A 24,512-nucleotide genomic window follows, 5' to 3' on the forward strand; every position below is an offset into this window, starting at 1 on the left:
GTCAAATGTTTTTACTCACGTTTTTGGTCTCCTAGGAGGTCTTGCTTTGTTCCAACAGCATCTGATACGTCATATGCAAATAACCTGCAAAATAACCGATGATGTCAGCCCGTAGCTACTTTTCTTACTGAGGAGTTGACAACAGCGTGTGTTGTGTAAGGGTATGAATGTCAAGTCCAAGTAAATTGATGTTGTGCACTGCAGTGCCAAGATATGAGCAGCACAGTCCAGGTTTGATTATTATCAAATATTTTAAAAAAACAACAACAAATAACTGACTATGCATCATAAGTATTATCACATGATACAATTTTACACAAATATCAGTTATACTCACTCATTTTATTTGACATTTGAAGTATGGTCTCTTGTGTTAAAGGCAAGGGGATGAGCTGAAAAAAAAAAAAACATATCAAAATGTTGTAACGTCCACAGGGAGCACAGGGGCCACCAGGGGAAGCAGGTCCAGTGGGACCTCAGGTAACATCACACCTGAATGTATTCTTGTATCCTGGGAGAAGTGTTTTTGTCCTCAAATAAACACATTGTTTCTGTTTTTTAGGGGGTGAAAGGATTGCAAGGACCACCTGGGATTAAAGGGGCACCGGTTGGTTTCAATTTCTTTTCATGTTTTCGGGTGGGGCAGTGGATGGCATGCATGTACCCAAAAGCCATGCAGTACTTGAGTGAAGGTAAAGATAGCTTCAAGGAAAATGACTTGAGTAAAAGTCTTAAAGTTGCTGGTACATACTGTACATAAACTAAAATGTAATTAATGATAGAAAATACAAGTACAAAGTAGTAGTGAAAACTTGAACCGGCAAACAACGCAATCCATGCCGTTACTTCCTGTTTATATGGGCGCCTCACACAAACAACCAATCACACACCTTCTTTGAATGAATTGGCATGCCGGCATCACAGTACGTCTAGCAGCCATTGGCTGCCGAAAAAACAGCAATGAGTGGAGTGGGCGATACTGCAAATTTTGGCATCGATCCGATACCAATTAACTACATGGCTACTGTTGCCAATACCGATACTGATACCAATACTTTTTACTTGAAATTTTTCAAGATCATTGAATGATTTTGTGATTTAGCCTGTAATTCGTGGAACACGACTGCGCACAACAAAATATATATTTTTATCAACACACTTATTTGTGAACAATTTAACGCGGTATAAACAATATAAGACAATGTAACAAACAATTATTTGCTTGATATCATACCTTTTCATATCCCTTTACACACGGTTGTTTCAGAAAAATAGTGCCAAATATCTAAACTGCTATTGGCTGTCATTCAAACCCTCTGGCATGGATGCAACACTGCTTATAAGCTGGTTATATAAGCTTATAAGGTACCTGTGCTGTATTTCACGAGCCAACATACTATGCAGTCTAGTAGACTTTCCCCACAAAAGAGTCCCTGTATTGGGCTGGCGTTCAATAATCATGAACGCACACAACATGCCGGTACGTATCATGAAATGCTGTGTTTGGTACGTAAGTGTGTCCTGAGCTTTGCTGCCCTCTTGTGACATGACTTTTTTTACAGAAATAATGAGGGGAGGAAAAAAACCTTCACAGTGAATTCATTAATATACTACGGCATTGGAAGGCACTTAATTAGTACCAGTTAGCAATGAAAGAACATACAATATACAGTGCAGCATATATTTGATAATGGAAAAGAGTAAATGCAGCTGCTTTTTCAGTGAGTTTTAGCGGTAGGGGAATGATACTTGTACCATTTCGAAGGGCTCAGTGTGGCATTAGTCTTGTTTAGTGAAACTGTGATGCTTGTTTTAGCTGAAGTTTTTCCGGTTACGGGGGTGTATAGCATGTGTATATTGATACAGGTGATGCGTTACAGTTTCCATAGCGATACAAATGCAACCGCGTTCCTTCCCCCCCGGTCCGGCGCTTTTAAAAGGTTAACGAGATTAGTTAATTTATGTTAATAACCCGAGGGGGCTTCTAGGAGCAGTGCTCAATTACCGGACCATCAGTCCAGCCCTTCCTGGCACAGTGGGGGCTGTCAGAGTGCTGCATGGGGTGAGATGAGAGCTTGGCCACAATTCTCCATTCTCCCAGACACCCCTCCGCTGGGTCCAGGGGTTGATCCAGGACAGAGCTGTCGCGCCAAGCCTGTTTGTAAATCCCGCTTTTGTCTGCAGCTACTCAGCAGACCACAACATAAAAGATGGCTGATGCCACCACAGTGTCAGAGACGTCACGTTGTGCATCTGCACGGCTTCCAGCTGGTGTGGCTGTGCGATAGTACCTTGTGTAAACCTCACTCCTCGATGCCTTAAGAGCTGCACTGGACAGTTAGTTGACAGCCCGAGGCTTTTGGCACACTGGCTGCTCCACTTTACTCTCGTTTGGCGTGGATGTTTGCTCGCACTTATTAAAGACATATAAAATGCACCACTACAGTAATGAATGATAATGATGATGGAAAAAACAGACGGAATTGGAGTCACGGTCTAGCCTTTAGCCTGCTTGTCAGGCATTTCATGGATGTATGCAGTACTGTCCAATTATGCTGTTCATTTCATGCTTTATTATCACAAATTCATAAATGATTGGCGACTAAGGTTGAATGGGGTGTGTTTTTAGCAAAAACACAACCTAGCTTTGGAGAAAAAAAAAAGAAAAATTATGACAAATATATATATACAGTATATACACATGTATATATATTTAAATCTGTGGGGATGCACTGTATTTTAGAAAGAAAAAATCAGAAACTGTATATATGTACATACGTAAAGCTTAAATGCAGTGTTTCCCATACATGTATTTATTTGTGCCCCCCCCCACCATGAATAAACTTGGATCGTGACAAATAGATTTGGTGCTACCTTGCCCATAAAACACATTATAACGGGACTAGGTCTGTGAATGCAGCTTGTAGTTCCAATTCCATACAGTAGATGGCATCGTAACTCTGGCACCTGGAATAAGAAGAAGATGTAGCAGGAGGGATCGATGTGGCCAACTTAGTATTCAGACCACTGTGCATTGTCTTTTTCAAAAAAATTTCGGAGACTCTGACACGAGCGCACGTATGTGTTTGTTATTTTGGGCTGGTGAATGCAAGGAAGACACGGTGACAAATCAACATCTTCAAGCCGGGCTCTCAATACAGCACAACGCTTGGTTGCATATGCATAGGCATTGTGTGTTCGCCTGCACCAGAATGCAAATGGGGATATGCATGAGTTTTTAATGTGTGTGTGTGTGCTGGTGTGTGTGTTTGTGTGTGAGTGGACCTGAGCCATCTCATTTCTCTCTCGGTGCCTCCTGACTAAGCCGTCATGCACTCTGTCACATTCAGCCCAAAGCACACTGTGTCTCTTTCATCCGACTCCCTCCTTCCCTCTCATCCCGTCCCTCTCGCATCATTCCAGCTCTCCTTCTCCTTTCCGCACCTTTCTCCTCCAATATCTGTCTTCAATTCTGACGTTCCACTGGCCCCGGGGACTGCCGACGGAGATCAGCCCCGATGGTCCCGAGGTCTGTGTGGTTGAATGTTATAGTTAGCCATTATTGTAATACCCCGCTGCCGCTGAGCCATTTGGCTATTCTCAGCCTGTTCCGATATCACACCCTCTCTTCCTATTCTCGTTACGTTCCCGTGGAGGAAACTTCATCTTGCTGAAAGGGAGTTTGGAAATCAAGTTGGCAGTCTGATAAAGTGAGTTAGAGTGGAACTCGTTTATGTTGACGCCCCCTCGGAGTGGGTGACTCAGGTCCACGAAGTGGCTGTCGATAACTGAAAGTGCTCGCACATTTACTTGTGGCTTTCATGAGGAGAACGGGCGATAAATTCATTTAGAGTTGTATGATTTTATACTCTTATCTAACAGCTGCCACGGTGATTTTGTTGTATGTCTTGACTACAGTGACAATAAAGCTTTTTGTTTGTTGTCAGTGAGGGTAACACTCTTAACAAACTATATAAATGGCTGAATTTTGTAAGTTGCCTTGCTAGAATCCAGGTTAATACTGCCGCTTACTTTGCACTGAACAGGAAGTCACGGTGTGCACATATTAACGCGGTGTGACGAGACAGCAGCTATGTTGCTGTTGTCGCTTCACGCTGATTGGTACGACGGATTATTAGCGCCACATTGAAAAAAAAAATCGTAGATTTCGAGAATAAAGTCGTGTATTTATGAGAGAAAATGGTAAATTTACGGGAAAAAAAGTCGTAACATCACGTGTCATACGCGTGAGAGGGAAAATGGAGCATAGGAAGGAAGGAAGCTTTCCTCTTGCTTTAGGCAAGCTTTTATTTATAACAGGGCAGCAAACCAGAGCAGCTGAGCACAAACAGATAAGCAGGTCGAGCCCCCTCCACAAGCCCCAGGCCAAAGGTCACAAAAGTACCCCCCTCTTTTCAAAACTGTCTCAGGCGATGCCTGTTTTGACCGAGTATTAAAATAATTTGAGATTTCGAGAATAAAGTTGTACATTTATGAGAATAAAATGATAAATTTATGAGAAAAAAACTATCTTCATGTTACAGGCTTTGCCAGAGACAGCTATGAAAAGGGGGGGACTCATGTGACCTTTGGCCTTGGGCATGTGAAGGAGGCATGCTCATCTGTTTGTGCTCAACTGCTCCGTTTTGCTGCCACGTTTTAAATAAAAGCTTGCCCGAAGCAAGAGGAAAGTTTCCTTTCTGAAGAGTTATGCTCTATTTTCCCTCTGACACAATGATACATAATATTTCGACTTTATTCTTGAAAGTTTACAACTTTATTCTTGTGAATTTACGATGGGTTTTTTTTGTAAATCAACGACTTTTTTTCTAGTAAATTTACGATGGGTTTTTTTTGTAAATCGACGACTTTTTTTCTAGTAAATTTACGACCTTTTTTCTTGTAAATGTACAACTTTATTCTCGTAAGTTTAGGACTTTTTTTAAATGATTTTTTTCCAATGTGGTCCTAATACTTCGTCGTAGATTAGCAACATTGACAAAGTTAATAATCCTACTTTTTTATCAAAATAGAAATGACCCCTTTGGGTCTCAAATTTTATGTGGACAAAAGCAGTCAGCCATGTACACTGGAACCTTGGTTAGCGTCATTAATCCATTCCAGAAGGTCCGACCCTAAACAAATACATTTTTCCCATAAGAAATAATGTAAATGCAATGAATCCGCTTCAGAAAACCAAGCACAACACACATTTTTATAGTTTTATGTGCAGAAACCACTCCAAAATGCATATAAAGGAAAAAATGAAAAGGACAAACGAACTTCTAACATCACTTGTGCCTTCATTGAAGACGTGATTGTGGACAAAGACGGCGATGTGGCAGCGAATCCACTTGGACTCCACCTTCGGGTTTCGGTATTTCCTGAATTCAATCGTGATTTTCACCTTCTTTATCAAAATGCTGGCACTTGCAGCTTTCTTTGGCTCCCCTGTAGCTTATTTTGCAGCCGTGATAAATAAGAAACATACTGTGTAACTGTGTTAACAAAGAATTACAAGACGCGTGGCGTATTTCACGCTGACCGCAAAATGTACGCAAACCGAGGCAAAATTTTGGCGTACATTTTTGAAAAACACACTCATGGGTGCGTACGCTAACCAAGGTTCCACTGTATATCGACGTCGACATACCAGGACTTGATGAGTTGACCTAGACGGCTTTTCTACATAAAACGGGGCGTGCCTTAAACGAGTTCCAACATTTGGGTTTGAAAAAAGCGCCTAAAATATATGTAATATATGCAAAATAAGCGCTTCTGGGGAACAGAACGATTCAAGAAAGAGGCACAGTCACACGTGTGTACGCATATGTCCATGACCTTGAAAGTCATATTGCTTTTTGAATGCGTATACACGATGCAGCACAGAGACAGAGGGTGCCGAGGAGGAGGAGGAGGAGGAGGAGGAGGAGGAGGAGGAGGAGTATCATGCATACAAGAGGGAAGATTGGCTTCTAGACGTTTTTTCTGGTTTGTTTTCAGCAGAATAGCAATTCACATTCTGCCAGCAGAAAATAACTGTGAAGCAGATTTGTGTGACATTCGCTCAATATAAGTACACGGATTCTGAATGAAGTGAAGTAGCAAGTTTGTAATTGATTTTCGGATCATTCCTCTTTGTTGATATAATCTACACAATGTACGGAAGCCATTTCAATTCTTAAATCAGAAGGAAACACGATGTCTGTTTAGTTTTAATTACTATGTTGCCACAGTCGACTTGCCGATACCGCCTCCAGGGCTCGTGTTTAATAAGTCATAAGTCCTTCAGACTGCTCAATCACTGATGGGTTTACACAGTTTTAAGTTTGAATTCTGGTCAGCGCTACCGTCACACGGCCAATTGAGGACATTTGGCTGCAAGAATGTCCAGATTTCAGAGACAAAAAAACCCCATTACTAAGTAGTAACTTTTTAAATTAAAGTCCAGACCAGAAGCATGCAAGTGTTATAGCATTTAATGACGGAACAACTAAAAAAACTGAATTTCATTTTACAGGTTTTTACTAAATAAGGCACCCAGAATGTACCTGAATAAAGGATTTGGGATTTTGAACTATGAGCTATAAAACATTGAACATTAAGGACTATGTGAACTAACTCACCAGTCGTGTCTTTCTTTTTTGGATGAGTTTTTACTCAGTACTGGGTTTTTAAACAAAAACATGGCAAAATTGGACAAACAGGGCAAAACGTGAAAACAATCGGAAGCTTGTTGTTCAATTAATCGAGTAATTAGTTAGGCCCTAGATGAACCAAATCAATATGAACCAGAGACAAAGAGTTTGTGGTTTGGTCCGCAACATGGCAGAGAAGAGGCAGAAAGAAACACAATAACATCATACGGACAGTAAAATATGGTGGTGGTAGTGTGTTGGTTTGAGGCTGTTCTGCTGCTTCAGGACCCTGGAAGACTTGCTGTGTTAAATGGAAGCACGAATTCTGCTGTCTACCAAAAAATGCTGAAGGAGAATGTCCTCAAGCTGAAAGCAACTTGGGTTCTGCAGCAGGACAATGATCCAAAACACACCAGCAAGTCCACCTCTGAATGGCTGAAGAAAAACAAAATGAAGACTTTGGAGTGGCCTATTCAGATGCTGCGGCATGACCTTAAAAAGACCATTCATGCTGGAAAACCCTCCAATGTGGTCTTCAACATATCAGAAATTAGGCAAAAATGTTGATCACTGTTTTCCAAAGTCAAAACTGATGTGTGTCAATATCTTGTTTTGCCTAAAACAAGGACTGCTTTCATGGAAGACTAAGAAAAGGTAAAAATATTCACAAATATTCACGGAAAGGGGGTTGTGGAGGTTTCCGGCACAGTCCGGCAGCCAGCCGCTCATCGCAGCCATATTTCGGCAGGTACCGTGGACCCTCAGCGTCAACAAATTGTTACAGCTCCAAACGTCCAATAAAATACCACTTTTCTGCAGAACTTCTGTGTCATATAAACCCTGCTTTTTGTTGATAAACTTTGCATTAAAGCCTCGTCTTCTCTGAGCCGCTGTGACGCGGTCCCCCATTATTATCGTCATGACCCGCGTGTCACTGGAAGGCGCACAGCGTCTCATTTCAGGAAATTGTTGGAATTATTTTGACTGTGCAAATGGTTCAAAACATATGGCGCTTTCAAAAATAGCATTTCAAATTCTGTCACCGGCGACAGCTTCGGTGTTAAAGCGTTTAAAGATAATCATTTGGAAAAGTTGGTCGTGACAGATTAAAAAGAAAGGCCATGTCTGGTCAGTGTCTATCGAAGCTGCCTGCAATATCCAATGAAGTGTTATGTCAGTACGTGTTGGACAGGCATAAAGTTAGATTACAGACCTGTAATCTAACTTTATGCGTTTGTGCCACATTCTTCAAACATCAAATCTTATGTGTGTTTTGTTCAGGGCAACTGTGGCGATCCCGGGGTTAATGCTCGTCTTGGTTCACCAAGCCAGAAGGTGAGCTCATCAGATTATGTTGTTTACTAATACAGTGTCTGTTCTGAAGGTTTTGTCTAATACAGAGCTGGGCAATACTGCACATTTTGGTATCAATGTCAAACCAAGTAAGCACACAGCCAGTATTGCTGATACAGATACTTTTGACTTGAAATTTTTCAAGCACATGAAATGATTTTGCGATTTTGCCTGAGTCATCCCGTCTCCATCATCCACACTGTTTGCCTGTTGTAATTCCTATAAGGACTCATCATCGTACAGTGTGTTCATTAGTGTTCACCTCGCTACAGCTTTTCAGGCCGGATTGTGAAAAAGAATCTCACTTTCGCATCTCATAGTAACTGTGGTGCATTCAAGGACCGCCAAACAATCTCAATGTTTGATGAAAAAACATTGTCAGTGAAGCATAAAGCTTTTTTTTTTACCAGTGGCACATGTATGCTTTAAATTCGACCTTTATTATCACATATTTATAAATTATCGACTGAGGGTGAGTGGTGTGTTTTTTGCAGAAATATTTTTTAGAGAATAAACCAGACAAATTATTAATTAATTGATGAATGACTATTTATTCATTATTATTGTTATTATTATTTGATATTGATATTATTGTAATTTTTTATATTTGTCTTCAATTGTTTACATTTCTGAGAGTTTTGTAAAGCTGGGACTGGATTGGAGTGAAAAACGAAAATGCACCAATTTGCAGGGCTGTGAATGTGTGGAGACAATAAATATAACAATATCAATGAGTAAACAATATGAAGCGCCCCCCCGCCCACCCGAACACTAAACTCATCACACAGCAACTTAACACTCAAACAGCATACCTAATAAATATGCAAAAATGTACCAATATGACTTTAAAACGGAAAAAAAAAACACTTTGAAGTTTTCCCATAATGCATTTCGTCTGAGCAAAGCATTTCATTGGAGCACAAGCGGTACAGAAAATGGATGGATGGATAGATGGCGCTGCGATGCTGCCTCTGTCCACCAGAGGGGAGCCAGAGGAGCCCAGAGGGAGGCTGACGTCATTGCAGCGCCCCGGCAGACACCAATTACTGCGTTACATGTCCACGTACATGTCCATATATTTCTCAGGTATGCCTTTTGAGTGTTAAGTTGCTGCGTGATGAGTTTAGCATTCTTTCTAAGATGATGTTTTATTGTTATACTGTTACATATAATGACCTCCTGCAATTTACAGTGGGTTGACAAGCTCGTCGCGAGTGCACTGATAGCTCGTGGTTGGTTTCTGCCAAAGAAAGAGCTACCTTTCCTCACTGACTTGCGAGCGGCACAGTATTTAAACAATTAGCAGTAGTTGTGAAGTAAAGGAGATGTCACGAGGTTAGAATTTAGCCATAAATAATCTGCATTATAATTATCTGTATAAGCCGCAGGGTTCAAAGTTTAAGAAAAGAGTGGCGGCTTATACTGTACACCGGAATTTACGGTATTCTACTGTACACATTGTGAATGTAGCAGTCACAAAATAAGCATGCGATTAAGCAGAAGATACCAATAATGATTGTCTTCTCTGCAAGTTAAAACAATCTGACTTGTGTGTTAGTGTTCTGTTTCATGCTGCAGCACAATACACGTCCCTGGCCCCAATATAGTTGAGGCACTTGATGCACGTGCACATACACTATCTGCACGTGTCAAATGATAATGCAGTTATTACTCCTGCCAGTTATTCGTATCGGCAAAACCGGCCACCTTGCATGATAGAAAAAGCCAAGCCCATGAAAGTGTAGGATGACATTTAAAGAAAAAACGGCGTCCACCCACATCGCAGGCTCTTAAAGTGTAATTTGACGTTGCCATTTCACCGACACTACTCTCAGCCTGCGCGCTAAGCTGTTATTTTAAAATTTAATACGGATGGCAAATCTCAGTGATTGTGTGGCTGTGACAGTTTTTCAACTAACAGCGTCCGTACGACGACTCACATTTCGTTTGTAGCAAAATGCTAATTTGCAGTTTGCTTATCCGTTTATATATTTTCATTGACTCGTCATCACCCAGATTTTGCAGCATTTTTGCCACAATCAGTAGTGATTTTAGCGATGCTCTCTTTTGCTCCCAGTTTAGAGCAAATAACTGGGCATTCTGTGCTGCATTTATTTTGATTATTATTATTATTTTTTTACAAATACTAGTTATCCGACTGATTCTAATATGCTGGAATGAGTGCATTTTTATCATCTGATCTTTCAAACGCTGCTGCAATGTAAACAATGTCATGTAAACAATGCAAATATGTGCTTTGTGGGCATCCTGGATTATTTTAACATTTTATTTTCTTGCTGAACAAATACTTGGAAATGAAAGATTTAACCATCAAAAAAAGTATATTTTTTTAAAATGAACAAATAATAATTATCAGTACAGTGATAATTACTGTATTCATTAATTGATGAATGACTATTTATTAATTATTATTGTTATTATTATTTGATATTGATATTATTATAATTTTTTATAATTATATATGCATGCATCCTCAGCATTAAATATATTGTAGATTTTTGGTAAAAAAACAACAAAACACAGAAGACTTCATTCACTCTGTAATAATTTATAAATGCAGGATAATGCAGGTAAAATGTACCGCATACATGTACCATTGTTAGAAAGCCCTCAACTTTGACATGTTTATGTCTTTATGCTTCATTGATAATGTTTTTTCGTCAAGCGTTGAGATTTTGCACTTTATTTGGCGGCCCTTGAATGTACCAGACTAGGGTTCTGAGATGCAAAAGTTAGTTTGACCACAATCGTCGACAGTCACGGATCATCTTACTGATACGTTTTATACTTTATATGCATTTAATAAGTGTGTGGGGCATATTTAAGGCTTAAACCTGCATTGTGTCGCGAGTGAACAATGGTAATTGAAAAGAGAAGGGAAGGGTAGTGATGGAGCGCTATTGATATGTTAATATTCACACAAATAATGAGTGAGTATAAAAGTGTCAGTGGTGTGATAACAAATGTAAATATTAGTCAATAACAACACAACTTAACACAAAATGCTGTTTTTAAATGAAACGTTTTATTATTAAGGGAGAGAAAAAAATCCAGACCCACATGGCCCTGTGTAAAAAAGTGATTGCCCCCTGTTCAAACATAATTTTACTGAGATTAATTGAGATCAATCAGTCTGGAAATGGTTATAAAGCCATTTCTAAAGCTTTGGGACTCCAGCAAACCACAGTGAGAGCCATTATCCATAAATGGTGCAAACATGGAATAGTGGTGAACCTTCCCAGGAGTGGCCACCCAACCAAAATGACCCCGAGAGCGCAGCGATGACTCAGACCTGCGTCATTACTGGAGAAGGCTTATGACAAAATATCCTTAAAAATTGTGAAAAATAATAATCAAGTTTCACGATTAATAACAATCTAAAATCTTTAAGGATGTTTGGAACTCCTGTTCCGATACTAGTGTTGTGTTACGCAGAATAATGTTGTCAGTGGGGAGTTGCTATCGCGGAGGTCCAGGCGGATTTAAGTTTACATTCGACCACAAAAAAATTGAGAATGACTCAACAGTGCTTCTGCTGGTCGAAGCCAAGTAGTACACCCCACGTTGCCTCAATGGATTATTATTATGCCCATCCTAACCTTTTACTCAACCATTATCAACAGACAAAGTCCTCTTATGACCTGTTTTCTTTTTCTTTTTTAAATGCCTGAATCTCTTTCGCCATTCCAGGGCTCAACAGGGGAGCCAGGTTTTCCAGGGCTGCCGGGTGCCCCTGGGTATCCGGGGTACAAAGGCCATAAGGTAAGGCCACACTATAGTGTGTTTTCTCTGCATTTTATTAACATCAATGCATTTTGCAGGGAGAGTTGGGAGAGCCAGGACCAAAAGGAAATAAGGTATGATGCTTTTCATGGATTATATCCTCACCTGCTTGCCTTTACTCTTAATTCATACTTTATGTCGCACGCATGGACTCAGCCACAGGTCCTGTGTTCAAACGTTCGCCTAATTAAATTCAGTGCCACTGAAGGTATCACAATGGGGAATGCAGCAAAGAGAATCTTTAATGACAAGCCACCGGCTAAGGAGTGTGCCTATTGTTTATACGCTTTATAGCAGCGAGGGCCACATAGTGAAAAATGAAAGGGTGCATGTGCCGCTTTGCAAAAAGTAACAAAAAAAGCAACACATGCAGATATGCTAAAAAGTTATATATATGCTATTTCAAAAAGCCTATTATTAGTATCACCTTTGCTCTTTGCTCTTTTTTTTAAAATCAATTTTTGCTCTTTTTTTCCAACTATTGTCTTAAACAATCTTAGTACATTTTCTTCTCATAATATTATGACTTTATTCCCATCATATTTTGACCTAATTCTCTTTACATTATAACTTTTTCTGCAATCAAATTATCCAAAAATTACAACTTTGTGTTGTTTGTTTCTCATAATATTCTGAGAATAATAATATTTCTCATAATATTACATAAATTGGCAAAAGAAAAAGTATTTACACTCTATGCTACTAAAATTTTATATTTTTCTCCGTAATAGCGCAAGTGTATACTTGTCAAATTTTGACTTTTTTCTTGCGAGAATCCGACTTTTTCTTTAAATAATTTTTTTTTAATTTTCTTGTCGTAATTATGACTTTATTTTCACTTTATTCTCTTAAAATTATAACTTTTTCTGCAACTGAATATTCCAAAAAATTACAACTTCATTGTGTTTGTTTCTCATAATATTGCGACTTAAAAAAAAACGATATTTTTTAACATTTCAACTCTATGCTACTAAAATGATTTTTTTTCCAGAATATTAAAGTTTATACGAAAATAACAGCTGTTTTTTAAAAAAAATTCTACTTTTAATTATGACTTTATTCCCACAATATTTTGACTCGATTGTCTTAACGTTACAACTTTTTCGACAACCTAATTTTCCAAAAATGTCAATTTTATTCATTGTTATGTTTGCTTCTCATAATATTACAACTTAAATAAAGCCTTTTTTTCTTTATTATGTCATTCATTTATGCTACTCAAATTATATTATTTTCCCTCACAATATCACGCCGTTATTCTTGTAAAATTCAAAAAAACTTTTTCTAATTAGGTTGCAACTTTTTTCCCTTGATATTTTGACTTTATTCTTGTAAAATTACTGCAGATTTTTCAATTTTTCCTGTTGTTTTAATGTTTTTTTTAGTTTTCTTAGTTACATTTTTAGAATACAAAAACAACCGCGAGCCACAAATGGCCCCGGGGCCGTATTTGGGACACCCCTGATTAAAAGGTTAACATATTTTAACCTTTCAGCGTCACATACAGTGTAAAAATCCTGCACCGTTTCTGCACATGTACACAGACGTGTCCAAAAATAGAACCAAGTACATGGCATAGCATCTTATATAAAAGTTACAGTATGCAGTGTATTGCACCACTCCCTCCTACAGAAGAGCAAAAAGGGAAGCCAAAATATCCTGGATATGCTGTCACGCATCATTTGGAAAGCAGAGCCTGCACCGTTTTTAATGGCTCGAAACAGACAACGACAGTTATGGAACACTGGAGTTGGAAGTCTTCTCGGCTTTACGAGGTGCCGCTCCCAAACAGAAGCGTATAAATGTCTCCGCAACAACAGATATTTCACCCCTAACTGCTGCCAGCTGTGACTATATATGCTCTTTACCAGGACTTTGTGCATTTGAGAAAAACGGACGTGAAATTGTGTGACAAGGCATGGCAAAGACAGGAAGCCTCTTCTAATGTGACAAGTTGGTTGATTTTTTAAAATTGGCTGGTTTCCCATCCACAGTACATTGAGGGAGGAGAGATGGCTAACATGTCGCGCGACAAGCCACCAGGGGGCAGCAGGTCTTTTTGCTTTACCTTTGACCACTGTATACATTTATGGAGCCATACTCTCATTTATAAAAGTGTCACAAGTCCATACATCCATCCATCCATCCATCCATTTTCTATGCCGCTTATCCTCATTAGGGTCGCGGTATGCTGGAGCCTATACCAGCTGACCTTGGGCCAGAGGCAGGGCACACCCTTAGGAACATCCCGTGGTTACATTGGCAATGTCTGAAAAGGAGTAGGAAGAAGCAGATCTTACTTACATTTTTCCATTTACATTTTCTTCACTTTCTGTGTGAAAACGAAGGAAGGTGTTGGAAAAAAATATTCATAAGAAAATAGTTGTTAAAATAATGACACCAGATAGCTTATGCAATGTTTAAGCAATAGGAAGAAATAAAAATGTTACAGGATACTGGAGAGAAGGGGGGGACCGTCGAATCTCAGTTACAGGAGGTGCAATGTGGTCTTCGTCCCGGTCGCGGAACACTGGACCAGCTCTACATCCTTGCAAGGGTGCTGGAGGGTACATGGGAGTTTGCCCAACCGGTCTACATGTGCTTTGTAGACTTGGAAAAGGCATTTGACCGTGTCCCTGGTGGGGTCCTGTGGGGAGTGCTCTGGGAGTACAGGATTGGTGGCACGCTACTACGTGCCATTCGGTCCTTGTACAACCGGAGCAGGACCCAGTTCGCATTAAGTAGAGTCCTTTTCCGGTGAACGTTGGCCTCTGCCAAGCCTGCCCTTTGTCACCGATTCTGTTCATGACTTTCATGGACAGAATTTCTAGCCGCAGCCAAGGCGTCAAGAGGGTCCAGTTTTGGGGCCTTTGGATGTCTGCTCTGCTATTTGCAGGCAATTTGATCATGATGGCCTCATCAGGCTGTGACCTTCAGCATTTGCAGCTGAGTGTGAAGCTTCTGGGATGAGACTCAGCACCTCCAAGTCCGAGGCCGTGGTTCTCAGTTGGAAAAGGGCGGATTGCAACCTCGGGGTTGGGAGCTAGGTCTTGAGGTGTTATTCACGAGTGAGGGAAGGTTGGAGCGTGAGGTTAACAGCCGGATCGGCGTAGCGTCTGCTCTACCGGACCGTCGTGGTCGTGGAGAGCTGAGCCAGAAGGCAAAGCTTTCCATTTACCGGTTGATCTATGTTCCCACCCTCACCTACGGTCATGAGCTTTGGGTCGTGGCCAAAAGAACGAGATCGCAGATACAAGCGGCGGAAACGAGTTTCTTTCGTAGTGTGGCTGGACTCACCCTAAGAGATAAGGTGAGGAGCTCAGTCATTCAGGAGGAGCTCAGAGTAGAGCCACTGCCAGTTGAGGTGGCTCGGGCATCTAGTCCGGATGCCTCCCGGACGCCTCCCTGGTGAGGTGTTCCGGGCATGCCCAGCTGGGAGAAGGCCCTGGGGCAGACCTAGGACACGCTGGATGGATTATGTCTCACAGCTGACCTTGGAACGCTTGGGGTCCCCCTGGTGGAACTGGACTTCCCTACAGAGACTGCTGTCCGGACCCTAATAAGCGGCGGAAAATGGAATATAAATAATAATGAATAACCTAAACAAGTAAATACATAAATATAATATAGATAATAATAAATAAACATTAAATAGTAATAAGTAAGTCATTTCTGAATATAAATAGAGCAATAACTTACTGGTGATAATCAAATATGTTTGTTAATATTGCTGAATTCAGCATAATCAACAGTGAATAATGAGACCTTTTGGAAACATTTTGGAGTCAATATTATTTGGATGACATTGGCATAAAAAGGAGATGTCGTATCATATCGGAATCTGTTTAATCTGTGTCTGTATCTGTGTTGGTATCTGTAAGAAGCTCAGTATGTCCGTGGTGTGGAATTATTTGAAAGATTCGCCTTCGGATTAGAAATATGCAATTTGCAATGACCTTGAGATGTCAGTGTTGCTCTTTGAGTGTAATTTGGCTCCACCTCAATAGTAACGTTGACTACTAATGAGAAACGGGTACCGCGACACATACTTTCCAGTGAAGGCAAACAGGAAACAGAAAACCAAAACTCAAGTCCAAAGTTCCATGCTGAAGATGACCATGTAAAACATACATAAGTTTGTGTGTGTTGCTGTAAATGTGTTCTGGTGTTAGGGGAGTGGCGGGCAGACAGGAAGTGACATCAGGGGTTCAGAGTGGAGTTTCAGATTGGCATGGGTTACGGCTGCAACCATGGCCAACCGTGTTTTTATTAGGGATTGTTGTGCCTGCAATAAAAGCCTGTTGTTTCGTAAATCGAGGCTGGTCCTTGTGAGTCTCACCGAACATTTCAGTAACATTACTGACACTTAGTGACCGGTGTAGAATACTACATGTCGTCTTTGAATGAGTTTTCTGAATGCCTTATTTTCTATTTTAGTTAATTTTGCCATTTTTATTGAAAATGCTTAATTTTAAGGAAGAAATACGTAAAATTTGCTTAAATATACATATTTTTAGACTACTAATAGCCCATATTCAACCATAAAAATGCATTTATTAACTCAGTCAATCCCAGACATTTTTCAAAAGACAACCGGCCATTTTAGCCTATTTTTAGCCTATTTTTACTGATCTTTCAAGACACACAGGCTATATAAACATGCAACCTACCAAGAAAGATTCGACTCTCGTCTTTCATCAGAAAAAAAAGGTTGTTTCTACCTGTTTTCGTTCTTTACTGATCAGCAGTAGAACATAGGTACGTTTCAGGAAAATATCAGTTCCCGGCTAGAAAAGGGAGAAAACCATCTTAACCAGAAAACCGACACAAACAACACAAAAAAGGGGTTGCTTTACATCAAAATAACAATTTATTTACAAATAAAACACCATGAACTATTTACAATTTTCACATTTGGAACTGAACTACGTGCGTGCATATGTCAAAATTTCCCGACAATGCGTAACCTTCCGTACGCTACGCTCCTCCTTGCTCTCTCACTTCCTCCTTCTGGTCATGTGTGATTCTTCCGCTGAAATGATCCCTGCCGAGCTCTTATCAAATGCACTTCTGCCACCTTGTGGCCGTTTTCATGGCTCTGAAAAGTGCTCTGAAATATTAATGCATTAGTGCTGAGTTGCGTCATCTATTTTTGCCTCTCGCACAAAAAAACCCCATAAAAGAAGCCTAACTACATTGTTCGGATCGGGCATTCGGGATTATAAAACGTATAAATACGTCTTTGGTATTGGAAGAGTTCATATATTTTTGGAGAAACGTGATCGAGTGAAGCCGCGAAATTTGAAGCGCAAAGTGGGGAGGGATTAGCCGTACTTGTTTTATTTTGTAGACAGTGTTTATTTGTCATATGGATCCAATAGAAGAAGCATAATGTGTTCATTCCATGACATGAGTTTGACGGACGAGCGGCTGTTTGTATCGGTACCGGAATGCAGTGCTGGATAATATTGGATATTGGTAAGAAAGCCGTGAGTTTGTAGCATCCTGTGGTACATCCCTCATCCTTTTTCTTATGGGTCTGGGTTCTCATGGGTTAAATGTCGCTATCTGACTGATAAATATTCAAACATATCCATGAAATGTGCGCTCCGACATGTATTGCAGTTAATTTGTGGTTATGAAGCAGAATTTCTAACCATTAGCTCCAACTGAGTACATATGCTTCATCGCTGACACAGAGGCGCTGAGGCTGAGGATCATTAACACACGAACAAATACTGCGATGCAACAGGATTCCGTGCGACCTTTTAGTCAACCGTGTGAACACCGTCTCGGTTCCAGTGGAGCAATCAAAGAATGTGATAAATGCTCTGATTCACTTGCTGCGCTCTCGATGCGCAAATAGTGTGATGGCTCGTGGGAGCGGTGGAAGGAGAGTCGCGAGTATCAGAGCTTGCGGATGTGTCGTTTGTAAGCCACCTACAAGATAGAAAGAGTCAGGTTTGTTAAAGGTCACTGCTAGCCAGTTCCTCTCCCTTCTCTCTGCGGGTTTCTCTTATTGGCTGCTGGAGGAAAGCGTGACCTTTTCTCCTTTCCCTGGCTGTCTACACTTTCATCAGTTGTTGCATACATTCGGTCTCTCCCGCACACACACCCAGCAAGGGAAGCGATACACCGGGGATGTAAACAAACAGACGCAAACTTTTACCTAATCGTGATGTGTCTCTTTGCAGGGGGAGCGAGGCAGAGATGGGATGCCAGGGACCGATGGTGTACCTGTAAGTGTTTGCTCCTTCTGCTTCCACCAGGTGGCAGCGAAGCTTTTGTTTCCATCACTGCAGTTTAGGGACTGTAATTTCATTGTGTGTTTGTTTGTGTGAATCTTAATGAGTTGATGGAGAGCACGTGTCTGCACAAGGGCACCAGGATGAGGCAAACCCTCCAGAAGAACAATGTCTTGGTTTTAAGACCTAATTTGGGACATATATCCTTTTAATGCGGTCCTCGTATGTCTGCACGGAGCTGGTCCAAGCAGGCCCACAAACCCAAGTCAAACATTTATTGTGTAACGGGTTAAAATACGTAGGGTCTTCTTACATCACAGAATCATTTATATCAACAGGCTCTTCGTCTGTGGGGTTTTAGTTTGGGATCCATTGCAGATGTCTGGACGTGAGAGGCGTGAAATGTCTTCGAGATTGGCAGGTCTTTATTCATGCTGGTACTAGAATCTCATACAGTGGTTTGTACAGATGAATACATGAATATTACAGGTTCTCAATAGAATTTCAAATGAGACTGGGTGTGAATGTCTGTCCCCTGGGGGGCCATGACAGAAAATAATTGAAAACCATTGCTTTAGACCGGAGGTGTCCAAAGTGTGGCCCAGGCGCCATTTTCAGCCCACGACTCATTTCTTATCAGCCCTCGGCATTTTCTAAAAATAAAATTAATTGAGTTGTAATGAGATTTTTCACTAATTTGCTTTCTCGCTTGTAACACAAAGCTAAAATAACAATGTTTTGGTCAGATAGCTTAGCATTAGGGGTGTCACAAGTTCGCGAGATGAGACAGGGTCTTCAAAAATGACACAAAAAGAGATTTTAACATTACTTTTAAGAAGAGTACAATGAAAAAAAAGACAATATACTACAATCTACTAATTTAATTCTACTACATTACACTCTTCTGCACTCTTCTGTGTGTTTGCTACCGGCCCCGTCTCCACCCACTGAGACAAAGAGACTGTATGACTGACAAAAGAACTCAGTCCGTTCATGTTGTTGTTCTATGGAACAAACGCGCAAAAGGTGCTGAAACCAATGCACAGAGTGAATCCTCTTCCTGCCTGTTTGGAGGCGGAAGATGAGGGAAAGCAGACACAAAAAATGCATGATGAGATCTTGCCAAACAGGTGGATTGGACGGAGGGGTTTCATTGAATACCCCCCGCGTTCCCCAGACCTCACAGACCTTTTTTATGGGGACACCTAAACACCAAAGTCTACGCTATGAGAGCTGCAACAGTCGCAGGATTGAGAGCAGCCATTGAAGGTGAATGCACGCCAAAACCAAGGGAATTGTTTCGTGATGCGTGCGATTCCATTGCTTTGCGTTGTCAGCAGTGTCTGGACCACAACGGACGTCAGTTTGAGAACAGTCGGTGACAAAACAATAAAATGATGTTTGTTTTACACATGGAAAATGTAACAAATTATGATAAACAGCTAGTTTACAATTATTTAAAGTGTCTATACATTTTTTTTAGAGGCTGGCAAAATTATCGAGGTCATTTTATTTATTGTGTGATTAATTCATTAATTTATTTATTATCATCCCGCTCCTGGTGTCCATGAGAGTGCTTTTCTGAATAGGAAATCTCGTCACATCATGGCCCCATGCATCTTTAAGTTTTCCGTATGCGGCCCTCGCTTGAAAATGTTTGGACACCTCTGGTTTTGACTAAGCTGAGAGCCAATAAAAAACTAAACGTGGGCCCTGGGCCACACTTTGGACACCCCTGCTGTACTGGAAGCAGCTGAGAATAGCTCCGCAGTGACTGTACATACGCAGTCGCTCTGACAAATGCAGAAGGATCGAGAATACTACACGGAAGAGTGCAGAGGAACCCTGAGGAACAATCCGGCCTCCTCCCGCTGCAGCTGCTGCGCTCAAAAGAACCACTAATTGCAGTGATGACTGGAACGGAGCAACGGTAGTATCAGAAAAAAGAGCAAGCAAGGGACGTAGCAGCACAGGATGGAGAGCTCAGGTCTACACGGGGAAACCATGGTGTGGACGCAAGGCTTATATATGACGCTAACTGCTGATTGCATCCACCTGCCTCGTTGCTCCGCCCACAGTCCCCAGACTAAGTTGCCTGCAGGGAACACCAGCCAGGAAACAGGAAACTGACCAATCGAAGGGTTATTGGGATGCAGATCATGACATAACTGGCTCTGTCATGAAGGAAAGAAGCATAAACATGTTTACACAAGCCGCCACTATCAATAATTCTTTGTGACATGGGATGATACAGATTTCTGTGTGATCTGCAATTCCTAACTTGCGAGCCAGGATTTGTATTTCATTATTTTCCTAATGACACTGCATCTTCTCCATCTGAGAAGAAGTCCAAGTATCGATTACTGCGATATTGATCTTCCCATCGCCCGAGAGGGATTAGAAAATGAATCCAATCAGAGGCGTGCGAGCGGGTCGGCAGTGTCTTTTTCTTTGCGCGTGAGCCTCGGTGGCGATACCGTGTGTCACGTGGAGACATTGTTGCGTAATCTGGCTTGTGACACTTGAGAAATCTAAAGCAATTATATTTGTCGGTGTGCAGGTTAAATGTTGACTCTGTTTGAGAGCGGCGCAGCCTCCACATGCTGCAAGCTCCCAAAGCGGAACACGTTGGCAGTGAATCACAAATGTGTCACTGCTGAAATGTGCATGACAATTTGTCTGCCAAAAGACTTCCTAATTCCTACGGGGTAGAATAAGTAGGACTCCGTAGAAGTATTCCACTAAGAAGCAAAGTGCCTGTCTTTTGTTGGAGTATGATAAGAAATATTCGGAATCTATCGTCTCATCTAAATTGACTTTACATGTTTTAAAAGACGATAGGGTGTGCACTGATAGGTTTAACGCATGGAAAAACATACAAGAAGAAAGCAAAAAAAGCCAGCTCAGACCTATTTTCCTTTCAAAATATGCCACATGACGACAAAATAATTCCAGTACAAATACAGTAGATCCGTTTTTTCCAAGTCCATCAATGGAAGCCGAAAAAATGCGAATAACTGACACATACGGCCATAAAAATGTCTCCTTTTGACACGACCCCCTTTGTCTAGACCCTCCTGCTAACATGTCATTGATGTTTTCGTTCACATTTGCAATAAAATTGTTGTAATTATCAGGTTAGATTCAGCTCCGCATCTCTTCAGTTGCCATTGTTTCCACTGCAGCGAAGCTAGCAAGCTAAATGCATCATAAATGCAATATGCCTCACACACTTAAATGCATTTTAAAGTATAAACTATATTAGGTGCGTCATATAATTAGTGCGGCCAACGCACGTTCAGATCTTTTATTCATGGTCACCACAAGTATGTTCCCCCAGGAACAAAAAAAACCCCAAAAACCACAGCGATTTTGGGGAATGCCACAAATCGCACATACAAAAACTTCACAACGTTCGGTTGTGACCTAGCCTTAACGCAATCAATCCCAGCCATTTTTCAAAATTCAACCCCTTCAGTAAAGCCATTTTAGATGATTTTGACTGACACAGAATATTGTGGTCTATGACTATATAAACATGGAAACAAAAAAAGTTTGTTTCTACCTTCTTCCGTTCTTTAGTAATCAGCAGTAGAACACAGGTCAGTTTCAGGAAAATATCAGTTCCCGACTAAAAAGCAGAGGAAAACAGCTTTTTGTGAAAAGACACATTTCAAGCATAACTTTCACTTTGACACAAATACTTTTTGCTTTTGTGACAGCTCAAATATCTAAACAACTATACCACAACATAAACAACACAAAAAAGGGTTGTTTTACATCAAAATAACAATTTATTTGCAAATATAACACCATGAACTATTTACAATTTTCACAATTGGAACTAAACTGTGTGTGTGCACACTTGTGCATGCGCGCGTTTGTGTGTGCCAGCGTTAAAATTTCTCGACAATGCGTAAACGTCTGCACGCTACACTCCTACGCTTCCTCCTTGCTGTCGAGTGTGTTTTTACATGCAAAAGAGCCACGCCGAGCACTTATCAAACGCACTTCTGCTGTTTTTATAGCTTAAATCTGCTCAAAAGCTGACTTCTTTTAGTCTGCAGTTGTGTCATCGCCTCTTTTTGCCTCTCACACAAAAAAAATGTCAAAGAAGTATAAATACATCTTTGAGATCGGGCGTTCGCGTGTATAAAAACGTATAAATATGTCTTTGATATTGAATGAGTTAAGGAAGCAGGGGAAAATTCAAGGCACGCTTTGACAAAAGTCCAAATTAAAATGGAGCTGGTGACACCTAGAAAAAATATACTGTCATAAATGGCTGAAATAGAAATTTCAAGGTTAAACTGTCACCATCGTAAAACTGTTATTAACTATACAGACATTTTTCAAAATAACAGTTTCACAGGTGAAGTCTTCACCTCTATGTTTGACAGGAAGGGATGGCGTTGTTGGGCTCATATTCAGCATTTCTCTGCCTTTCAAACACGTCAAGTCGAGTTGATGCAAATGAGCTCAATTTTGGTCTCATATGACATCACATTCTCCCATGCCTTGTCTGAACTATTCAGATGTTGCTTGTCAAACACGTGACACTGTCGGATCTGAACCCATGACAGCAAAGCGTGTCACAAATGGGTGGATGGCTGGAGCCTATCCCAACTAAGATCGGGTGAGAAGCGGGACACACCCTGGACTGGTCACCAGTCAATCACAGGGCACAACCATCCACACTCACAGAGTCCCCAGTTACCCTTTTTGGAACGCAAGCAAGAAATTGCGGAGCTGGATGAATCCTTGCCCATTAAGACACAAGGTCACCCTTTTCTTCGACGCTTTGAATGGAGTGAGCGGAAACTGAACCTGCATCAGCATTCGCTTCAAAGCTATTGCCACTATATTGGTTCATCAAGCATCTAATCGAAAAAGTAATCTCAAAAGACACCTGTTTAAATACAGACCAAACTCATTTTCTTCCTTCAGCACTTGGATGACTAAAATGACTCGCCGAGGGGCCTGTTTAGAAAAATGTAATTTGCAAGCGTTGATTTGCTATGTGACATTATTTCCTCTTGCAGTATTATTGCTAATCCGGACAGTGTTTGCGAGGCATGCTTGTGAATGAGAGAAGAAGACAGAAGCACCATTTGTCAAACCCGGCGACACTCACTACAAGCACACGCAAACAACACTCCTGAACGAAACACGATATAGTAAATCTTCTGAAAACTTCAACGGCTTTTTCAGATTCAATTGAATCATTTTGCAGTTATTAAAAGCCTGATTCCGCCCCCTGAGATATGCCTGTATCAACCCCGCTATTAGGTTAAATCAACATGCAAATAAGAAAATGTGCACGCTCAATGCTCAGATCACAAAGAATTGTGAGATTTTTTTGGGGGGGTACGGCACTGTGTGGAACAGAGGTGGTAAAGGTTTACTTTTGTGGGGTGAGGAGGAAACAAATGTAATGATAAGTATGCGTAAATATTATAAAGTGCATCCTTGAACACTAATATTATTACATGAGTACAGTCGCCCCTAGTTTATCGCAGTTCATTGGTTCCAGACCTGACTGTGATAAGTGAATTTCCACAAAGTGTAGTTTCCAACCTTCTAAATCAGGATTTTAGCATATTAAAGCCCTCTAGACATGGAATAACACCCCTATACTTACTTGTACACTCACATTACCTAATATAGTTGTATAACAAGAGAAATGAGCATATATTTAAGCATATAAGACTTAAATAAGACTCACACGTATTATTAGCATTGGGAGAGTTGCTCGTTGTTCCCTTTTTATTTCCAGTTCCTGTACAGTACTTCCTGTGGGGGTTATTGTCTCATCAATGTGACATTACGGACACCTAGTGATCAGTGTTGAATACCACATATGACACCGCCTTTGAATGTGTCTTTCTAATGCCTTGTATTTTTAGTTGATTTTGTTGATTTTTATGCTTGAAAATGCTTAATTTAGGCAAACAATAGAGTGGAACCCTACTTAGCATCATTAATTCGTTCCAGACGGTCCGACTCTAACCGAAACGGACGATATAGAATGAATTTTTCCCACAAAAATAATCCAATTAAACCGTTCCCAAAACCCCAAAATGTTATGGTTTTACAATTGTAGTTAAGAAACATCGAAATGTTTATAAATACATATAAATGTGGAATGAAAGGCATAAATACACTTAAGGTTCCTTGAAGACGTGATTCTTGACATCACTGTTCCCAAAGACACAATGTGGCAGGGAGATCAACGCCAACCTCTTCCTGTTTTGCAATAAAGTATTTATTGAATTCAATAGCGTTTGTCACCTCAATAATCCAAAATGGAGCCTAAAGTGCCAGCATTTTCATGAAGAAGGTGAGGAGAACCCACAGAATTTAAGAAATAACTCATGACAAAACAGGAAAGTGGTGAAGGTGTTGATCTCGCTGTCACATAGTGTCTTTGGGAACAGTGACATCAAGAATCACATCCCTTCATTCGTCATTT

At 40.6% G+C, this 24,512-nt stretch overlaps 1 protein-coding gene across 1 annotated transcript in view; it reads left to right on the forward strand.

Annotated features, from left to right (window-relative positions):
* LOC129174399 (collagen alpha-1(XXI) chain-like) overlaps window positions 1-24,512 on the forward strand; it is a 79,975-nt gene that overhangs the window by 35,899 nt on the left and 19,564 nt on the right. The window contains exons 17-22 of the mRNA XM_054766382.1: window positions 436-480; window positions 563-607; window positions 7,920-7,973; window positions 11,703-11,774; window positions 11,834-11,869; window positions 17,990-18,034. Of these exons, the coding sequence (XP_054622357.1) occupies window positions 436-480; window positions 563-607; window positions 7,920-7,973; window positions 11,703-11,774; window positions 11,834-11,869; window positions 17,990-18,034 (297 nt within the window). The remainder of the gene's footprint in view (window positions 1-435; window positions 481-562; window positions 608-7,919; window positions 7,974-11,702; window positions 11,775-11,833; window positions 11,870-17,989; window positions 18,035-24,512) is intronic.

The sequence above is a fragment of the Dunckerocampus dactyliophorus genome, chromosome 21, assembly GCF_027744805.1.
Source record: "Dunckerocampus dactyliophorus isolate RoL2022-P2 chromosome 21, RoL_Ddac_1.1, whole genome shotgun sequence".
Classification (NCBI taxonomy): Eukaryota; Metazoa; Chordata; class Actinopteri; order Syngnathiformes; family Syngnathidae; genus Dunckerocampus; species Dunckerocampus dactyliophorus.